The sequence below is a fragment of the Prionailurus viverrinus genome, chromosome C1 (assembly GCF_022837055.1).
Source record: "Prionailurus viverrinus isolate Anna chromosome C1, UM_Priviv_1.0, whole genome shotgun sequence".
NCBI lineage: Eukaryota > Metazoa > Chordata > Mammalia > Carnivora > Felidae > Prionailurus > Prionailurus viverrinus.
The window spans coordinates 209,301,949-209,320,321 of NC_062568.1; the positions used below are offsets into that span (position 1 = coordinate 209,301,949).

General features: G+C 57.9%; 1 protein-coding gene across 1 annotated transcript in view; it reads right to left on the reverse strand.

The window, feature by feature from the left end:
* CAMTA1 (calmodulin binding transcription activator 1) overlaps nt 1-18,373 on the reverse strand; it is an 850,989-nt gene that overhangs the window by 91,844 nt on the left and 740,772 nt on the right. Inside the window, exons 8-9 of the mRNA XM_047869348.1 lie at nt 15,870-16,023; nt 800-940 (exon numbers count right to left, since the gene is read on the reverse strand). Coding sequence (XP_047725304.1) covers nt 800-940; nt 15,870-16,023 — 295 coding nt within the window. The remainder of the gene's footprint in view (nt 1-799; nt 941-15,869; nt 16,024-18,373) is intronic.

Sequence of the window (18,373 nt, forward strand, 5' to 3'; positions counted from 1 at the left end):
GCTCTAGGCCGAGGGTCTCTGGACTCTGGCCAGTCTCCCCAGGGCTCTGCACGCAGTGGCCAGGTCGGCTCTTCTCTCTTCTCTCCCCTCTGCCATTATTTTCATTCCAGCTGATAAGGGTCACCTCGCTTTTGATAAAAGGGTGACTTCTCCCCTGCGCCTATTATAGCCTCACCACCATTATTCCTAAGTGCGCAAAGACTTCTCAGGGAAGTGACATGACCCTCTAATGGAAATATCTAATTAAGGCAGAGAAGGAAATGGAGAATGCACATTCCTAAGAGCAAATATCATTATCAGAAAAACAGGCACATTAGGACAGGGAGTGCGGGACGCTTTATATCCTTGGAGGGGACAGAGGTTAAGGAAAGAGGTTCAGCTCGAGTGGTCCCATTGACTCAGGGCTGACCTCCCGGAAAAGCCCGTCTCAGCCCTGTGCCCGGGCCCCTGGGCTTCCTGACGACGATACCCAAGATGGTGGGGCCCGGAGGGTACCTGCTGTGTGTCCATGAGGCCTGGAGCCCCAAAGCCTTGCACTCCCCAACTCTGCTGCCCCCATTCCTAGAGGGACCTGCCTCTCTGGAAACTGCTCTCTCCTGCCCCAAGTGGGCAGGACGATGGTGAGTCAGTCCTGGGTGCCGTCCTGCGCTGTCCCCTGGCTCCGGGCTGACCCCGCCCCACCCACTGGACATCCAGGCCACCCCTGAGGAGGAGAGCCTCACCCTCTGCCTGCAGAGCCCCCCCTGCCCAGCTGCCCCCCCTGCCCCCCCTGCCCCCTGCCCCTGGGAGCCCCACTCACCCAAGCTGCCGGTGCAGAGGCAGTTGTGGGTCCGAGGCTGCGGCTTGGTCTGGTGACTGTCGAGAATCTGCTGCACCAGCTGCTCCACGGAGAAGCCTGAGCTGCTGTTTCCGTTGCTGCAGGTCCACTTGATGCCGTGGACTGTGGACAGAGAGGGGCAGGGGGGCGGTCAGAGGTCACGGGGTGCAGGGGCAGGGCCTGGGAGGGGCGGGACCTGGGCCCTCCCAGAGCATAGCCCCCTCTCTGCTGGGAGGCTGGCTCTAGGGGTGAAGTGATACACATGGGGGGGAGGAGGGAGGATGGAGGAGGGAGGGCCAGGCTGCCCCATGAGACCCCTACTCCCACTGGGAGCTCTGTGCTCTTCCTCTGCCTCCCCTCCTCCCTTCCCTACGGTGCACCCTGGGGAGCGGACGACCTAGAGATTTGCTTCTGTTTTCCCAAAGTCCAAGTGCACCAAAGCGTTTCTTCAAGGGAGGGAGGGCTGGGCCTCTGAGGGCCCTCCCCCACCCCCAGCTGCAGGTAGTGGAGATTTGCGGAGGATATGGAGGCTACATGCTGGGCTGGATACCCCACCCCCCCTGGAGGGGTGCTTCTGATTCTTCTCACAGGACTTCTCGGCCTCAGGGGCTGCAGGCCAGGCTGTGGGGGCACAGGGGGCAGGACTGCAGGGCCCACATGACCCGGACAGTGGATGCCTACCGACGACCAGCCACCTGGATGGCCAGCCCTGGAACTCTGTTGTCCCTGCCATCGGGGTGGGTCCACAGAATGACTGAGGGTAGAGCCCACCCTGAGCACGCCTGCCTGGCAGGATAGGGGCCGACAGTCTAAAACTGACTTGCCAACTGGGCCTGCGGACTGATGGATTTCACACCCACTGCTCTGTGGTCTCACCAGGAGCAGACCCGGCTGAGAGGTGGTGTGTCGGGTACAGGGCACAGCCCGGCCCTCTCTGGTGGCTGCTGGTGGGCCAGGTTCCAGAGGCAGGGGGAATCCATAGCCCTGGGGTTGGAGCCAGTGCCCAGGGCTCTCAGAGGGACCCGGCTCGCTGTGAAACGGGGCGAGTGGGAGCGGGTGGTCCGGGAAGAGGAGCAGGGCAGGGTCATGCTAGGCAGAGGCCAGTGGCTTTGCCAACGCAAAGACAACTTCCTTTCTCCCCTGGCGGAGCTCCTCTCACACGGAGTCCAGGGGAAGAACGGTCACAATGCCCAGTGTCTGCCCTGGCTGTGTGAGGCTCCAGGAGGCAGAGGGTCTACACAGAGAGTAGGAGCTGGGTCAGATTCAGATCTGGATTTGAGTCCAGGTTGCAGTCTTGCTGTGTGAATTTGGGTAAGTCTCTAAACCTGTCTGATCCTCAGTTTCCTCACCTGGAAAATGGGAATAGGCTAGCGTGTGCCTCATGGGGCGGCCAGGAGGAAAGTGCATCCATCTGCCCGGTACTGTTGTGCTGACCGTTAATGACGACGATAATGCCGGCCTCGTTCCACGGCCTGGCTGATGCCCGTGGGAACTGGGCTTGGGGGAGGAAGCTGCTTGCTGTGACAGCCGCCGGTGGCTCTGCCTTGGGACACCCTGCAGAGAGCTCCATGGCTGCCGTTCCTTGTCAGCACCTGTATGTAGGGCTCCAGTCGTTCTTCAGAGAAAACCCCTCGTGTGTGGGTTCTGATGTGCTGGGAATCCCGCCAGGTGCTGCTTTCCTTGTCCGTGCACCTGCCCCAGGTATTTGTCTGGTTCTGATGAGGCCCGTGGCCCTGCTCCCAGAGGGCCCTGGATTCTGGTGGGTCATCACGAGGGGATGGGGGCTTGCTGAGTGGCTTCTGTCCCTGAGCCAGCTGAGCTGCCTGGAGTTGCGGTCCTGGGTGCCTGTTCAGAGTGCTGCGTGATGGGCATGTGCAGCCGGGGGCAGTGCTGGGGTTTCCGGCCTACTTTTCGCTGCCTTGGGATCCCTTGGGGAGCTCTTCGGCAGCCCCAGGAGGTCTGTGATCCTGCTGGCTCAGGCCCCAGCTTGTCCCCCGGCAGCCGAAAGGGAAGGCCCAGGCCAGGGCTTTGCAGACCTCATTACAGCTGTGGGACCCTTTTCTCAAATAAACCTCTGCCTGGAAATCCAATATGGAAGACAGATAACAGCAGAAGGAGCCTGGTCAAGGCAGGAGTGAAGGCCGGGGTCCACTGGCCTGGCCTCGTGCCCGGGACCTCTTGGCTGAGGATCTTTTCTAGACTCCTCATTTTATAGACAGGAAAGCAGAGGCTGGGGTGGGGGGTGGGCAGAGCATGTCCCGACCCCTGCCCCAGCCCAGAGATTATGATATCCTTGGTCTGGGGTGTTGCCAGGCTTTTTTTTTTTTAATTAAAAAAATTTTTTAAACATTTTTAAATTTATTTTTGAGAGAGAGAGACAGAGAGAGAGAGACAGAGAGACAGAGTGCAAGCAGGGGAGGGGCAGAGGAAGGGAGACACAGCATCCGAAGCAAGCTCCAGGCTCCGAGCTGTCAGCATAGAGCCCGACGCAGAACTCGAACCCACGGACCTTGAGGTCATGACCTGAGCCGAAGTTGGACACTTAACTAATTGAGCCACCCAGGTGCCCTGCCAGGTTTTTGTTTTGTTTTGTTTTTTTAAAGCTCCCAGGAGTTCCTCACGGGCAGTCAGGGTGGTGAACACACAGCTCTGTCCTCAGCCTGAATTTTTACCTGCAGGTCTGGGAGAGAGCAGAAGACCTTCCAGAAACAGCATGGCCTCTCCTACCTCTGGGAAGGACTCAGAGCAGATGCTCACTGCAAAGGCAGACCAAGGTGTTCTCAGGAAAAACCCCACCTGGGTCTGAGCTTGGCTCTCTGGAGAGAGGAACTGTAGGGCATCCTACAGGCAGCCCAGTTGTGGGTCTGGGGGTGGGGTGGGGTGGGCTGTTTTATCCCTCGAGTGAGTGGCAGGCACCCCTGCTGGAGTCTTCTGTCATTTCTGAGCCCCGCTCTGCGCTGACAGCGGCCGGCTTGTCCCAGGCTTCCTCTCCAGCCCTGCCATGCGGGCGCACTTACAGTGTTCTTTCTGCCTCTTGCTCTCCTCCTTCTGTTGTTAAGGTTATAAAATGAAAACCCAGTGAAGGGTGACAGATTGCAAGCGGAGAATTTCTGGATGCTTAATGCAAATTGCCTACTGTCTTGGCACATTCAATATGCAGATTGCGTCCCTCCCCCTCCAGTGGGGGCTGGGAGAGAAGCCCCCTCCTCGGAGCTGGTGAGTTGTTAGTACTGAATATCAAATACTATCAAGACGGCTTTTAACATGTCATATGCTCTGCTTCCCGACACGTAATGAATCAGTGGGAAAGGAGATTTCTATGGGAAAAGAGCGTTTTATGGAGGGAAGGTTAATGAACACGTGCGCTGGCCTTCTGTCTCCAGCCCTTCCCTCTTTGCAAAAGCAGCAAAATGGAAACTGCATTAAAAATACACTTGATTAAATGTAAGGTCATGACCTGGGGGGGTGGGGAGGGAGGCGGGCAGGGGAGAAAAGGGAATTCCCAGCAAAATAACCTCCTGGTGGCTCTGGGTCACGTTTGTCCCCTCTGTTTGCTAAGTCTTGGTGGAGGGCACCGGGCTCCCAGTTCCCCAGCCATCAGCCCCCCATCCATCTGCGGCCACCTCAAGTGGGAGGAGTGCAGCTTGTACAGAATCCCAGGGAGGGGGGGTCTCCCACGCACAACCCTGGGGGGTGGCCCCTGGAAGGCTGGGCAGGGGAGGGTACCACTGGGGCAGAAGGCAGGTATGGCTGGGCCAAGCCTGGAGTGGCCAGGAGGGCCCCACTTTCCACTGGAAACTGGGGTATTCGGGGTACTCCTGTGCCACCCCCCCTCCCCCCGCAGGGGTCCCGCTGCTGCCCTGGGACCAGCCATGGCTCTGGCCAGTCTGCCTGCAGCATATCCTGCACGAAGACTGGCCTGCAGAACAGGGGCCGGGGTGGCTGTCACAGGAACCCCCAGCCCACTCTGGTGCCGACCTGGCCTGTATTCAACACTTACCCTAATTACCACCCATGGCTAGGCAGCTACAAACCCACTAATATGAATAATCAAAATGAAATCAATGACAGCAGCATGTGGCCATGCTTTGGAGAGTATCTTCTGATGAACAATTTACCCAAGAGGCGGCCAACCACTGGGAAGAGAGTCATTGGGATCTAGGAGAGGGGGCTAGGGACGGGGAGGGGGCTCATGGCCACGTGGTGCTGGCGGCTAGCCATGGCCTCGTGGGTTACGGTTGCTCCGGTCCAGCCTTGGGGGTGGGGGGTGGGGCGGAGCTTTGGCGAGGCAGGCTAGGCCTGTCACGCCCTGTAAGGACAGAATCGCGTGCCCCCAAATTCTTAAGTTGAAGCCCTAACCACAATCCGACTGTGTTTGGAGATAGGGCCTTTCAGGAGGTCACTGAGGTGAAATGAGGTCATAAGGGTGCGGACCTGACCTGATAGGACTCATGTCCTTGTAGGAAGAAGAGAGATGCCAGGAATGTGTGTGCACACCGCGGAGGCCATGTGAGGGCATGGTGAGGGACAGCCGTCTGCAAGCCAGGAAGAGAGGCCTCACCACAAATCAACCCCACTGACACCTTGATCTTGGACTGTAGCTTCCAAACTGCGAGGACATTAATTTCCATGGCCGAAATTCCCCAGTCTGTGGTGTTCTGTTGTGGAAGCCCCAAGAGCTTACTGGCGGGAGCCCTAGAAGCCCCCAGGAGAGACCCAATCCTGCCTTGTGCACACTGCACACTTAGTGTGTGTATATGTGTGTGCACGTTCAAGAGGCCCTGAGATCAGGGACTTTCCAGAACCCGGCACTGCGCTAGGCTCTTTATATGTTGACTACGTTGCAAAAGGACACGAGTAACAATATTATCCGTCCCCTCCGGGGCATTAATGTGGACAGGGCATTGGGCAGCGGGTCTCAGGCTGTGGTCCCAGAAGCAGTCTGACCACCTGGGATCCTGTTAGAAATGCTCATCCCCAGGCCCTACCCAGACCTATCGAATAAGAAATTCTGCTGATGGGACTTAGGTCTGGGTCTTAACAAGCCCCCCAGGGATTCGACGGTGGCTCAAGTTTGAGACCCACTGGTCTAGAGGTTATGTCTCTAATCCCTCAACAATCCTTTGAGGCAGGATTCTCGTCCCATTTCATTAACATGAAGACCAAGACAGGAAAGTCGCATGACTTGCCCAAGGTCACACAGCAGATAAGTGGGGGTGGGGAGCGGTTGCGGTGTCTAGCTCTTCCCATTAAGCCACCTGCCTCCCAGGGCCTCCCGAGCCTGCAACCCTCTGGGGACCAAAGAACGGCAGGAAGGTTAATTAATGGCTGGAGGAGAGAGAGCTACTCCTTAGGAAACTGAACTTCCCTTCCAATCACAGCTGGACTCATTTCTGAGGGACAGGGTGTCCAATTCCCCAGGTGGTGACCATGCAGGAGACGCTGGGACCTGTGGCTGGGCCAGGTGTGGTCCCCCAGCCCGCTGCCCACCCTGGCCGTGGAGGGGGCCAGGTGGGCACCCGGGCAGGGCCATCAACCCAGGGCAGGAAGTGGGAGGTGGGACTTGCCATGGACCTGCTCTTGGAATGGATGTCAGCAAGAGAGGGAGGGGGTCCTGTGTGAGGAGCCCATCCCTGCATCTACCCCTGGGCTGCCAGGGTCCCCAGAAGCTTGCTTGGCCTGGGTTCTCTTGGCACACCGGGGTGCGCTTAGGGGACGTTTCTACAGAAGACAGGAATTCAAAGAAACACTCCCTCCCGGAGAATGAGGTATTTGTGAGGACAGTGACTGGGTCTGAGACAGGGGTTCCTCACCTGGATTTCCAGTCACTGGGGGTGGGGTGGGAGGGGACTCACTGACCGGGGGTCCCGGGGGTACCCGCAGAAACCACAAACGTCCATTCCTGACATGGCTACCCTAAGCAGCCGTGAAACTTCGGGAAGGGCAGAGCGAACCATTGAGCTCAATGTCCCAGCTAGCTGTATAGAAAGAAGAGCCTGTGGGGACAGGCTGGGACATGCTGGCCTGGGGGCAGGGGCTCCAGCTGCTTTCCTCACATACGTGTGGCCTGGGAGGATCTTTGATTTCTCATGGCCTCAGTTGCCTCACGTGTAAGAGGTATGCTTTACCTGACTGCCCGTCACTGTCCCCAAGGGACTTCAGAGACACATACGTGAGACCCACACCCAGGATTCTGATTCGACGGTGTCACTAGAAGCTCTGAGGCGGGCCAGGGCGGAGGGCTCTGAGACCTCCTTTCTGCTCTGAAACATCAAGCCTGGAACACTTCGGAGAGGAGCTGGACAGAGTCAGAAACGAGAACGTGGAAAGCCCCGCCCCCCTTCCCCCCTTAATCCCATAGTGACTCCAGGAGCTGGTGAGAGCTAGCCGCCTGTCCCTGTTTGCTCTGTGGGGCAGAAACTTCTACAGGTGTGACAGGGCACTCTGGCTGGAGCTTGGGTCACTACAGCAACTCCACAGACAGTGCCTGCTGGAGCCAACATTTGGCCTTCTCTGCACAGGAGGAGATTTCTTGGTATATGGCATACAGGTGACAAATGGAATGTTGGTGACAAAGATAACCAAACCTGCCCCCCCCCCCCCCCAAACAGAGGCCTGGTGGTGGTGGTGGGGGGGGGGGTTGTTCCTTCCTCCTTCCCCATCAGCCTGGGCTCATCCCCTACTCCTGCCCAGGTACTCAACACTCAGTAAAGACCCATAAATAGGGTGGCCGTTTAGCCTGCTGTCCAGACCGGTCACCTTGGAGGCTTGACGGGGTGCTGGGATCATCTGGCTGCACAATGGTATAAACCGGCCTGTTCCCAGGCAACCCTGGACGTATGGTCACCATACTTAGGAACCACGTGATCGAGGCCGGGGCCACGTGCCTCTTGCCTGAATGAGCCCGTTTCGATTCCTGCGAGTTGTTGACACTAAGGCTGTTTCCATGGCAACAAGGTCAATGGGAACTAGCAGGCTCTGAGAGTTTCGTCTTGACTGTGTTCTTATTGACGGGAATAAAGGCCCTCCTTCTGATTCCCGGGTTCAACTGGATAAAATCTTCATTAGATTTGACGTCTCATATCCAGACACACACATGCTGTTCCCTTGCCCCATTTCACCCTCAACTGTCTTCTCCTACTGGGCCTGAGGACATTTCCAGAATCTCACTGGGAGGAGTGCAGGGGCTGCGCGGGGGCAGGACGGCGTGCACACGCAGGGACGCAAGTGCTGAGTCCCCAGGGAGCTTGTAATTCCTGGTTCTGGAAGTCTGGGGACGTGGGGCTTCAAGACCCCTCCCCTTTCATCTTCTATGGCGGGGGCACCTTGTTCCGACCGTAGACACGCCGTGGAGAAGGGCAGGGGGCCTGAGAACGTACCGCTTCTTCTGGGTGGGAGGGACCGGGAGCCGGTCTGAGCTGTCCGGGCCACATAGGGACGGGCTCCTGAGCCCTTAGCCTCCCGGACGACCTCTGATCTCCTGGGGGCCCCCCATGTCCCCAAAAGCAGCCCGGGCCGAGTGTTTCCTTGCTAAGTGGGTCCAGGGGGCGGCATTGAGGAGCTGGCGGGAGGCTCTCAGACTCCCGATTTGCTAAGTGCCATTGTTGCCGAGGCGGGGAAGTCTGCGCCCCGCTAAGAGGTGAACATGCCCGCTGCCCTGGTTGTGTAGCGATGTCGAAGCCCAGCTGGCCAGGAGAGAAGCTCCAGCTGTTGTCCCACATCCAGGGAGCCAAGTGGGCTCTGGAACCTTCTCTCCCCCTGTTCGGGGGTAACAGCAGACCATCTCCCAAGGCCCCACTCAGTGGCAGAGATGGTAGGAGTGACCGGCCCAGCGGTGCCTCCTCCAGGCCACTGGCAGTGGGGGCGGGGACCACGTGGGATTCCAGACAGCTTCCGTCTCGCGGCTTTCGAGACCCTGGGCTTGTAGGAATCCTGGAATCACATGCCTCCTCCTCACGTCCGGAGGTGGTACCTGCTCGCAGGACGGCAGGTGCCGCTAAAAGGCTAGCTGCCTCTTGGCTCCTGACTGGGTGGACCAGAACCTTCGAGATTCAAAGAGAAGCCGAAAATCTGGAGATTTTAATATTGGCAGTGAATTCTAAGTTTCACAAAACCAGCCCCCGGCCCCGAGCAAGGCTCTGTCAGCGCAGGGTGGCAGCCAGGCGCGGGATGCGGGTGGGGCTGCTGTGTCCTCAACACGGGCACAGAATACACTCCATCCGCGCACACGGAATTAGGGGCTGGTGAGGACAGAGCCAGGATTCTGCAGCAGCAGGGGGTGTGAGGTGCCCAAGCAGCCAGGGAGAGACAGGAAATCAAACGAAGTATTTCTCTTTCAGTTTTCCTACTTGGGGGCCAGGTCAGCTAAACACAATTTAGCCTGAGGGAGAGAGGCACATTTGCAAAACAAGCCCGGATCCTCTGAGCAGAGCAAGGAAAGGAAGCAAACCCAAACCCGCTTGCCTTTGATGCCCCCTGTCTGCTCTCCTCTGCCTCGGGGTGGGAGATGCCAGGAAGGCGCGCTGGCAGGAGCTGGGGACATAAGGGGACCCACTCTGCCCACTCCCCGTGCCAGTGGCTGCTAACCAAAGGGATAGCAAAATGGGCAGGAAAATCTTTTCCAGGCCTTTCTGTACTGTCTTCACCTCCCCCAGTGACTCCAAATCCTGTGGACACAGGCAGGGAGCAGGGCAGAACCTTCCAGATCTCACAGTTCCATCCACCGATGAGTGTCCCTGCTCTTAGGGACAGAACTGCCATCCTAGGGCCTGGGCCTGCCATGGGGACACAGATGTGCTTCCATTCATGGCATCCCCACGTATCTCATGAGTTCAAGTCCACGAACGTCTGGCAAGACCCCATTATGTACCTGGCTCCAACATGAAATTCAACCCAAGGAAACTTCTAGGGTAGCATATCTCGACCAAGAGTCTATGGGAAGACTTCACAGGACTACTTATACACCCAATCCTTTGTGCAAGTTCAAGACAGGCACTGTCTCCAGCGCCCGCTTCCCTCCCACAAGGATTGGAGAACCAACTAATGCTCAAAGAGGGCCACGACCCCAGCAGGGGTCTGACCCTGATCTCCACAACAAGGATCCTCGGTGGGCCTCTCGCTGGAGCCTGCTTTAGGATCTCTCAAAAAGCATGAGAATCTTATCCAGACCTGTGGAATCAGAAAGTCCGAGGGGCTGGGGTGGGGGGTTGGACAGGAGCCTGCCTTTGATCAATCTGCCCAGGTAGTCTCTATGTCGACCGCTGCTCCCGGCACCGAGCCAACATCTCTGCGCAGGCTTTGCGGGCCTTGGAGCATCGTGTGGGGAGCCATGGGAGAGTGGGGAGCCATGGGAGAGTGGGGAGCCAGGGAGCTCTGGCTCCCCTGAGCCCCAGCGGCAGTCAGCCTGGCCGTGCCCAAGCTCATTCCGGACTCCTGGTCCCTCGCTCCTATCCTGAGAGAGTAACTTTAGAGCAGGGACAAAAGTGCTTCCAAGCGAACATTTCTCACCAGAAAGAAATCCTCCAACCCTTTCTTGCAACAGACCCCCTTCCCCTGGCTGTTCCCCTGCCTCTCTCCCATCTCGGTGCCCCTGCCCGCAGCTACGTGGGGGCAGCACCTATGTGACTTACTTTGCTAACTGACTCAACACCCACAGACTCTGGCCAAGACTTGGGGGGTGCTTCCCTTGTCAGGGAGAAGCTTCCAGCCCTTTGGTCTTGCTCCAGCTGGTGATGTCTCATCAGGATAGACTGAGTCAGAGAGGAAAGGCAGTCGATGTGCTTCTCCCTGGGGCCCCTTCTGCTCGCTCCAGCCTCATCCAGAGCCCAGCGCTCCTGGATCACGGAGCAGGCCCCAGATGGCCTCCCATCACATCCCAGACACTAGGTCCACAGGCAGGGCGGCACAGTGCCCCCACGTCCCCAGGCGCCTGACACCTGCTGCGCGCGGGGAGGGGGGTGGGTGGGTCTGGCTACTGCAGAGGACTAGCGTCTCTGAGCCGCTCTGCTACCAGGGGCCACCAGGTGGCGCTAATCGACCAGGAAAGGGGATCCGTGCAGGGCCAGGAAAGGAAAGCCTTTGTTGATTTTACTTCTTGATATTCTATAATCACCAGGATTACAATCTAAGCAAAAAAGCAAAACAAATAAACACCACCCCTCTTACTGGATCTTTGGTCTTTGTCTGGAAAATTATGAGAAAACAACAGATGCACTGATTCTACAACCAAGGCTTGGGTGTTGAAACAGCAGAGCCACTCGGACAGGTGGGGAAAGGGGTGAGGGGGGGGGTTCTGGACATTGAGGGTTCTTTCGGCTTCAAGTGGGGGTGGGGGTGAGGAGTCCCTGGGAGAGGTGGGTGCCTGCTAATGAGCCCACTGTCCTCCAGCCTCTCTTCCGGATCAGCTACTCCTCAGTGGTATGGGGTTCCCTGTCTCCAGCCACTCTTGCCTTCGCTGGGTCCTGGGGACTTGCCGCGCACGTCGTGTGGGTGCAGGCCCTGGGGCTATGCAGGCTCCCCAGCTAGCCCTCCTCTTGTCCACCCAGAGGTCTTGGGACCCTGGGAAGGCAGTCCGAGTAGAGCCAGACCCAGAGGTGGCTGGTGGAGCCGCCTGATGATCCCTGAGGCCATGGAGGTCTGCAGGAAGGTCCGAGCCGTGCTTGGTGATGCAGGGCCACCTGGCCGGCCAGGGTGCTCGCCTGAACGGGACAGCTGGGGCACGATCCCTCTTAGGGTAGGGCTGTGAGTGTGGCATAAAACTCATGCCCTCATCCCTCACTCTGGATGGCATAACCTCATTTACTGCTAGCTGGGAAGTGGCCGGCAGGCCTGTCCCCTCCCAGGCTGCCAAGGAGTGGGACCAGGCAGAGAGCCACCGATGCTCCGAGGAGAGGATCCCTCCAAGGGCCCCATCTGACTCCCTGCAGCTCAAGTAGAGCCGAGAGTGGAAGGTCCAGGGCACAGCGGTTCAGAACCACTGTGGTTCTGGGCGGCCAAGGATCACCGAGCAGGCTCCCCACTGGGTTGGCGGGACTGTGGCACAGAGTGCCCGTTCTTCTCCACTCCAAGTTGACCCGGGAGGACAGACTTCCACCTGCCCGGCCCTTTGCTCACACTGTGGCAGACTGCCAGTCCCAAGCTGGTGCTCCCTCAGACCAGCTGCACTGGAACAGACCCCAGAATTTCCAGGAGGAGACATGCTGGGCTTTAGGTCATGTTCACTAGACTTCTATAAACACCAACCCTCAGACGGGACCCGAGGCAATCACTCCCGGGCCTTGACCTAAGATGAGCGATTCTCGGTTGAGGCCCTGCAGGGACACCTCAGGCTGAGCTCAGCTCCACTCAGCTCCGAATGACTCACACGCAGAACCCTGTTCCCCAAAGTATGTTGGGATGGTAGCGCTTAGCAAGAGACTACACTTCCCAGACTCCTTTGCAACCAAGGGTAACCGTATGACCGAATTCTGACCCATGACATATGAGTGGGAGTATTGTGTGCAACCTCTGGGCCCTGTTCTTGAAAGGAAGAAGCTTGCCCTCGACTTTGTCTTCTCTGCTTCCCACTGGTCGGGACGCAGTTGCAATGGCAGGAGCTGGAGCAGCCATCTTGGACCATGAAAAAGAGGGCAACACCTGGTTGGCAGAGCAACTGGCCGCAGGGAGCCCAGGTGGCTGATCCCCAACACTGCATCGTTGCCATACCTACCTTGAACTGCTATGTGCACGTGAAATAGCCTTCTCTTTTGTTTACGCCACCGTTCTTTTGGTCTTTGTCATGGTGGCACCCATATTCTAATTGCCACAGGAGGGATTGCAAAAGATGGGAAACATACTGGGAATTCCTATCGGATACCTTAATTTTCGCCCCCACCCCTGTCTTCTTCTTCTTCTTTTTTTTTTCCTTTTTCTTTAATTCTGTAAGAGGCATCCCTCATCTGGCAGATGGATGGGAAAAGTCCCCATGAGACCAAACGGCACAATTGCGAGAATCCAGGTAGGGTTCCCAGCATCAGTCTGGCTTAGAGGCCAGCATTTGTGAGGTTCCCGGGGTCCGGGAACAATGAGCCCCCCGTGTCGCAACAGGTGGGGCGAAGGCTGCGGATCAGAGTGTCCCTTCACCACCGAGAAGCACAACATTTTGATTAAACCACTGACAGTTCTGCCGCAGGGCAGAGAAATTTGGAAACATCAGGAAATCAAACTGTGAAGTCTTTGAAGGAATGTGATTTATGTGAAAATGTGATGAAGCTAATGTGTTTGGCTCCAGCGTCGGGTGGCACGCCTGATTTTGGAGCCGAATCTGATGCCTTCTTGGCTCCCCACGCACCACTGCTCCCCCCGAACGCGGTGCCCTACGTGTGTTCCAAGACTCATCGCGTGCAAGGCTTCGGCTGGAGCCTGACTTCCAGGGCTGTGTTTCCAGGCCGTGCGCATCTGTAACCACAGCCACGCACACACATGCACGCTTGGTAATTGCGCGCGGCTCTGCTCCCCGCCCCCAGACACACCAGCGAGCCAAGTGTTATTAGATTTATGGGGAGTTTGTTGTAGTTGTACATAATTTTCTCGATGCACTGCAGACTTCCAAGCAGGCATCCATGGCTCCCTCCAGTTAAGCATCAGAGGCTGACTCGGGTCTGCTTTGCACCCCCTGGAGTTCATGGAGCTTAATCCCTTTGCCCCTAGGGACGTGGTGTTCCTGTCTGACACGGGCAGGCTCCTGTATGGGGGGTGTTGCGGGGCAGGTCGAGGCAATGAGGAGAGGAAAAGGGAGCAGACGGAACAGGAGAAGGGGGACAGTGGCAGTGGGGTGGCTTCCAGGAGAAGGACCGTCTGCGTGTGCTAAGAGGCATTTGGGAGAACCCAGGCCAGAGGTTCTGACTGTGCTGGCCACCTTGAATGGCATCCGTTTCCCCGGGAATGTGCCCTTGGCTGCCCTCTGGCTAAGGTGGTCTCCGGAACCTCCCGGGAACCGGTAGGAAACAGTGGCCCCAGCCTGCAGAGGCCCGGGAGCTGAGCTGGGCCCGGCGGAGCGGGCTGGGTACTGTGGATCTTGGTGCAGAGACTCTGGATTTTTCCTCCCACTTTGTAGAAGGGACTGGGGTGTGGAGGGTGACGGGCCTGAGGTCCCATAGTGAAGCCGTCACAGAACCAGGACGTGTCCACCTCCCGGTTCCCCGGCTAGGACCGCACTGCCCTGCCCAGGTGGCACTGGTGCCCACTGTTACCGGAGCCTTTGCTCAGGCCCCGCCGATTCTCTGTCAGAGAGGAGGCGTGAATGGGCCCTGGGAGAGGAAACCCAATGTTAAGTACAAGCACATGTAGACGTCGCCTCAGTATTGAATTGGAAGGGGTGGACAGGCCGGTCTGAGGCGAGGACCCCTGGTGCCGTTGCCCTGACTCCCCGGACCCCCAGGCTGGCCTTGGAGGGCATCTGGGAACAGCTCTGGCTCCCCAGGCCTGGACACTGGGGGGCCTCTGTCCATTGCTCAGGTCCCTGTGGGGAGTGGCCCAAAGCTGGGCCCAGACGCTTTCCACTGAACCATCCCACAAATATTTACAGGGGGCCTTTCACGTGCCCGGCACTGTGCAGGGCCCCGAGGGATGGTGAGAACAGGAACGATTCCTGGGGATTAGCTGCTGCGTCCTTCAAGTTTCTGGGTGTTGTGCAGAATACTGAAGGGGTTAGAGCGGCCCCTTCTGGTTAAGCGTGGGAGGCTGACTTCAGTCTGATGTCTTCCGGGAGGTCCCGAGGAAGCTGGGTGGTGGGGGTGGGGTGTGAGGCCGGGCCAGTAGTGGGAGGCAGGGCCTGCGGAAGAGGCGACGTGTATGCTGACTGCATGCGGATAAGGTGAGGTGAGCAGAGGAGGGTGGGGAGAGCCCCCCACCCTGGGGACACCGGGAAGTTTAAACAAGACGGGTGTGTTACACCTGCAGTTCCGGAGGGTTCCATGGGATGCAGCCTGAGCCCTGGAAGCCCCTGGGCCTCCTAGTTCTAGATTCCTGGCAGCAGGGAGCAGGGCCTGGGCGGCTGGGCCATCGGCCTGTTGGGGGTCTCCCTTCCCTTTATCTCCTGTCTCCGGCCCACTTTGAGAATGGGGGGTGACCCCCCAATCTGAGCGCTGAGGGACTCTCAGGGTTAGCTGGTCACTGCGGATGCTATCGTGCCTCGGCTTGGATACTCCTAGTGATGGGACACTCACGGCCCCCCAGCAGAGGACACCTCAGTTGCTCTCTGTGTATGGTGTCCATCGGCTTCTTCCCTGCAGCCCCCCTTCCAAGGGTAGCACAGATTCTGAGGGACCTGGTGACCCCTTCTCTGAGGTCCCGTATGGTGACCCATCTTTGCATTGAGCCTCAGAGGTCGGTGTCCCAGAGCCCTGGGCCCTGTGCTCTGGACGGGCCTTCGCGGGTCTGGCAGACCTGTGTCTGTGCTTCCTGAGTCCAGGCGGCAGGAGAGGCCAGCGAGAGCCCCCAGCGGCTGCCCATGGAAACGAGACAGCAGCCCCTGCCCAGCTCTCCAGACTCACTTGGTGTTCCGCATTCAGTGATCTGCACCTGACAGATGCTTCAGAGAACATCACTTTGCTGACAAAATGAAACCCAGCTAATTCCGGTCATCTGCATGCCACCGAGTCTGGGAGCTGGGGCCGGAGCCTCGCCGTGTCCAGGAGCAGATGGGCTGGGGGCTGGAGGCAGGCCAGCTCTGGCCAGCCCCTCCTCTGTCTGTCCCCGGACAGCCACTGCTCCCCCGTCTGTGGCCCAAGAGGCCGCAGTGCAGGGCTCCCGTGGCCCTGTTCCTTGCTTATGGGGCCTTGTGCCTCTGAACCTCGCTTTTGTCATCTGCAACGTGGGGCTGACCTTCTGTGCCCTGGCCACCGTGTAGGGGGCTTAGAGGATCAAGCGAGAGTAGGCTGGGGGTGACGCTTATGAAAAGCTACGTTCGCTGTCGCCCGAGCAGGACGGCCCCCGGGGACCTCTGCCCCACCTGCTGGGTGCCGGCCTGGCCTCCAGCGCAGGGCCCTGGGCCAGGTGGGCCACAGCTACTCACACATGGGTTTCAGCTGCCCAATGAGCTCCTCTTTCGTCCATTTCGCCCACTCCTTCTTGTCGGTGTTGATGGAGCAGAGGATGGGGCCACACGGCTTCCCGCAGTCCTCGATGGCTGGGACGTTCAGATAGTGCACCAGGACGATGTCGGGGTTCTGCGGGGAGAGCACAGAGACTGGCAGCATGAAGGAGGCATGGAGCCCATCCAAGGGTGCCCCCCAGCAGGTGCAGACAGGCTGAGCATCCCGACACCAGGCTTTCTCAACCTGGGCACTGCTGACATTTGGAACCGGATCATTCTCTGGGGTGGGGCTGTCCTATGCACTGGCTTCCACCCACTGGATGCTTTTAAACCCTGCCCCCTCTCCAGTTGTGACAACTACAAGTGCCTCCAGACATGACCCGTTGTCCCCTGAGGGACAAAACCACCCCCAATGAGAACCACATGGGCTGATTTGTGTGTAACCAAGGACCACACACAAGGCCACACATATCTCTCGTCTGACATCTGGGACTTTATGCCAACAGCTGCCCAGGAGCACTGACCCCTGTTCTGTGCTTTACACGCATCTCCTCATCACAGCGTGCTGGACGTCCACCCCAACAGGCATCATTACCCCCTTCTTCCCCGGGGGAAACAGAGTTCCCAGACGCCCCTGTGCCCTTCAGCCTGTGGGCTTCTCCCTGGACGAGAAGCCCCCTCAGCACATTACTTCTGGGCACCAGGAGAGCCTCTGGAAACTCCTCCTGCGAAGCCTTAAGAACAGAAAGAACTCTGCGTGTGAAGGGCTCACTTTGTCCCCAGATGGTTCTATGGAAATGGGTCAGCCTCTTCCCATGAGAGTCTATTCAAAACGCCCTCGGTCCCTTTCTGCCCACCACCGGCTCTGATAGTGACACACTGAGGGGACTTGGTGGGGACTTGCTCTTCTCTGCAAAGAGCATGTGCCTTCCATGGCTTTCTGTGGCCTTCCAGAAGGCAAGGCCATTTATTTGGGCACATCAGGCCTGACAGGTTTGTTAAAAAGAAGAGAAAAGAAAAGAAAAGAAAAGAAAAGAAAAGAAAAGAAAAGAACAACCCAATCATATCGCTTGGTAATGCATCTGGATAAATCCAGAAATTCCTTCTACCCCAATCAGAAAGTATCGCTTACACCGTAAGGAAATCTATGACAATATATTAAGATGCCCCAGGGAACCAGGGAAAAAGCCACGTGGAAGGTTCCATCCCATGCTTTTCCCCAGACCTGTCTCCTCTGCTCTTTTCCGAGGGACACCCGGCCACAAGTCCTGGGACCCCAGGCACGGAGGAGGCTGGGTCTGTGGCTGCCTTTTTGGATATGGTCAGAGAGAGTAATAAATGTGTGACTCAATCAATGCATTCATGAATAAAGACCCAAGACTGCACCATGACCAGGGCAACAGAATAGACTGGCATAATTTAAAAAGATTTTCAATAAGGGTTGAAACATAGAGTTTTTTTCTTGCCAACGCTCAGTTAACCAGGAAATTAAATCAACACGAACAGGAGCCTTCTCGTTAATGGCAGCTTTTCTGGATTGCGGTAATCATGCTCCTTAATAATAATGATAATCCCTGACATCGGCACGGCACTTTATTCTTTTCAGAGCACTTTCCAGCCATTATCTCATTTGGTGCCCGTGCTAGCCGGGGAGGCTGGCCCGCCGGGCTGGGCTGGGCAAGGCTGGGCAGGGCGCCCTCCGTCTACAATGAGCAGACTGGAGCAAAGTTGTGACTTGCCCAAAGCCCTGCGCTTGGCGAGGGACAGAGCCCGGGCTGGAAGCCAGGGCTCTGACTCCAAAATCAGGTCCTGCCAAGACATCTGGTGGCCTCTTTTTTGCCGGGGCTAAGTGCTTTCCCACTTCATATTTCACTTTATGCTTGCCATACGCCCACGAGGTGGGTGGGTTGGGTAGATATGTTATGCTTATCACCGGAATGGGGTAGCCAAGGAGAAACGGGGTGATACACTCAAGTCCCTGCCCTGTGTTCTTCCTATCGACACACTGGCTCCCCACGGTCGTGTCTGGACGAGGGGCTGCTGCCTGAGCCTGTGCCTGGCCAGGTGGCAGCTCCCGCCACTGAGCAAAAGGGGAAGGATCAAAAGTCTGCAGGGGTCGGCAGGCCACCCAGGGCCTCCTCTGATCCCAGCCCTGGAACAGGAGCTGGTCCCCGCGGGAGGGAGCCAGGATGCCAGCCACCTGCGAGATGAAAGGGCCGCGGCTTCCTGCCCCACAGCCCCGCTGAGCTCAGCCTGGGTGCCTGGGGGAGGCCGTGGGGGGCCAAGGCGGCGGGAGGGCAGGCAGGCAGGGGCTTGGGGAACAAAGGGCGGCTCTCACCCTGCATCCAAAGCCCAAGCTTGGGTGCTAGACTGCCTGGGACTTCCACTTTCAGGAATCTCTGTCTCTTCTTCAGGCCCCAGCTGCCTTTCTGCAAAACCAGCTTCCATCTGTTCTCTGAGGACAGGCACGAGGATCACCTCCT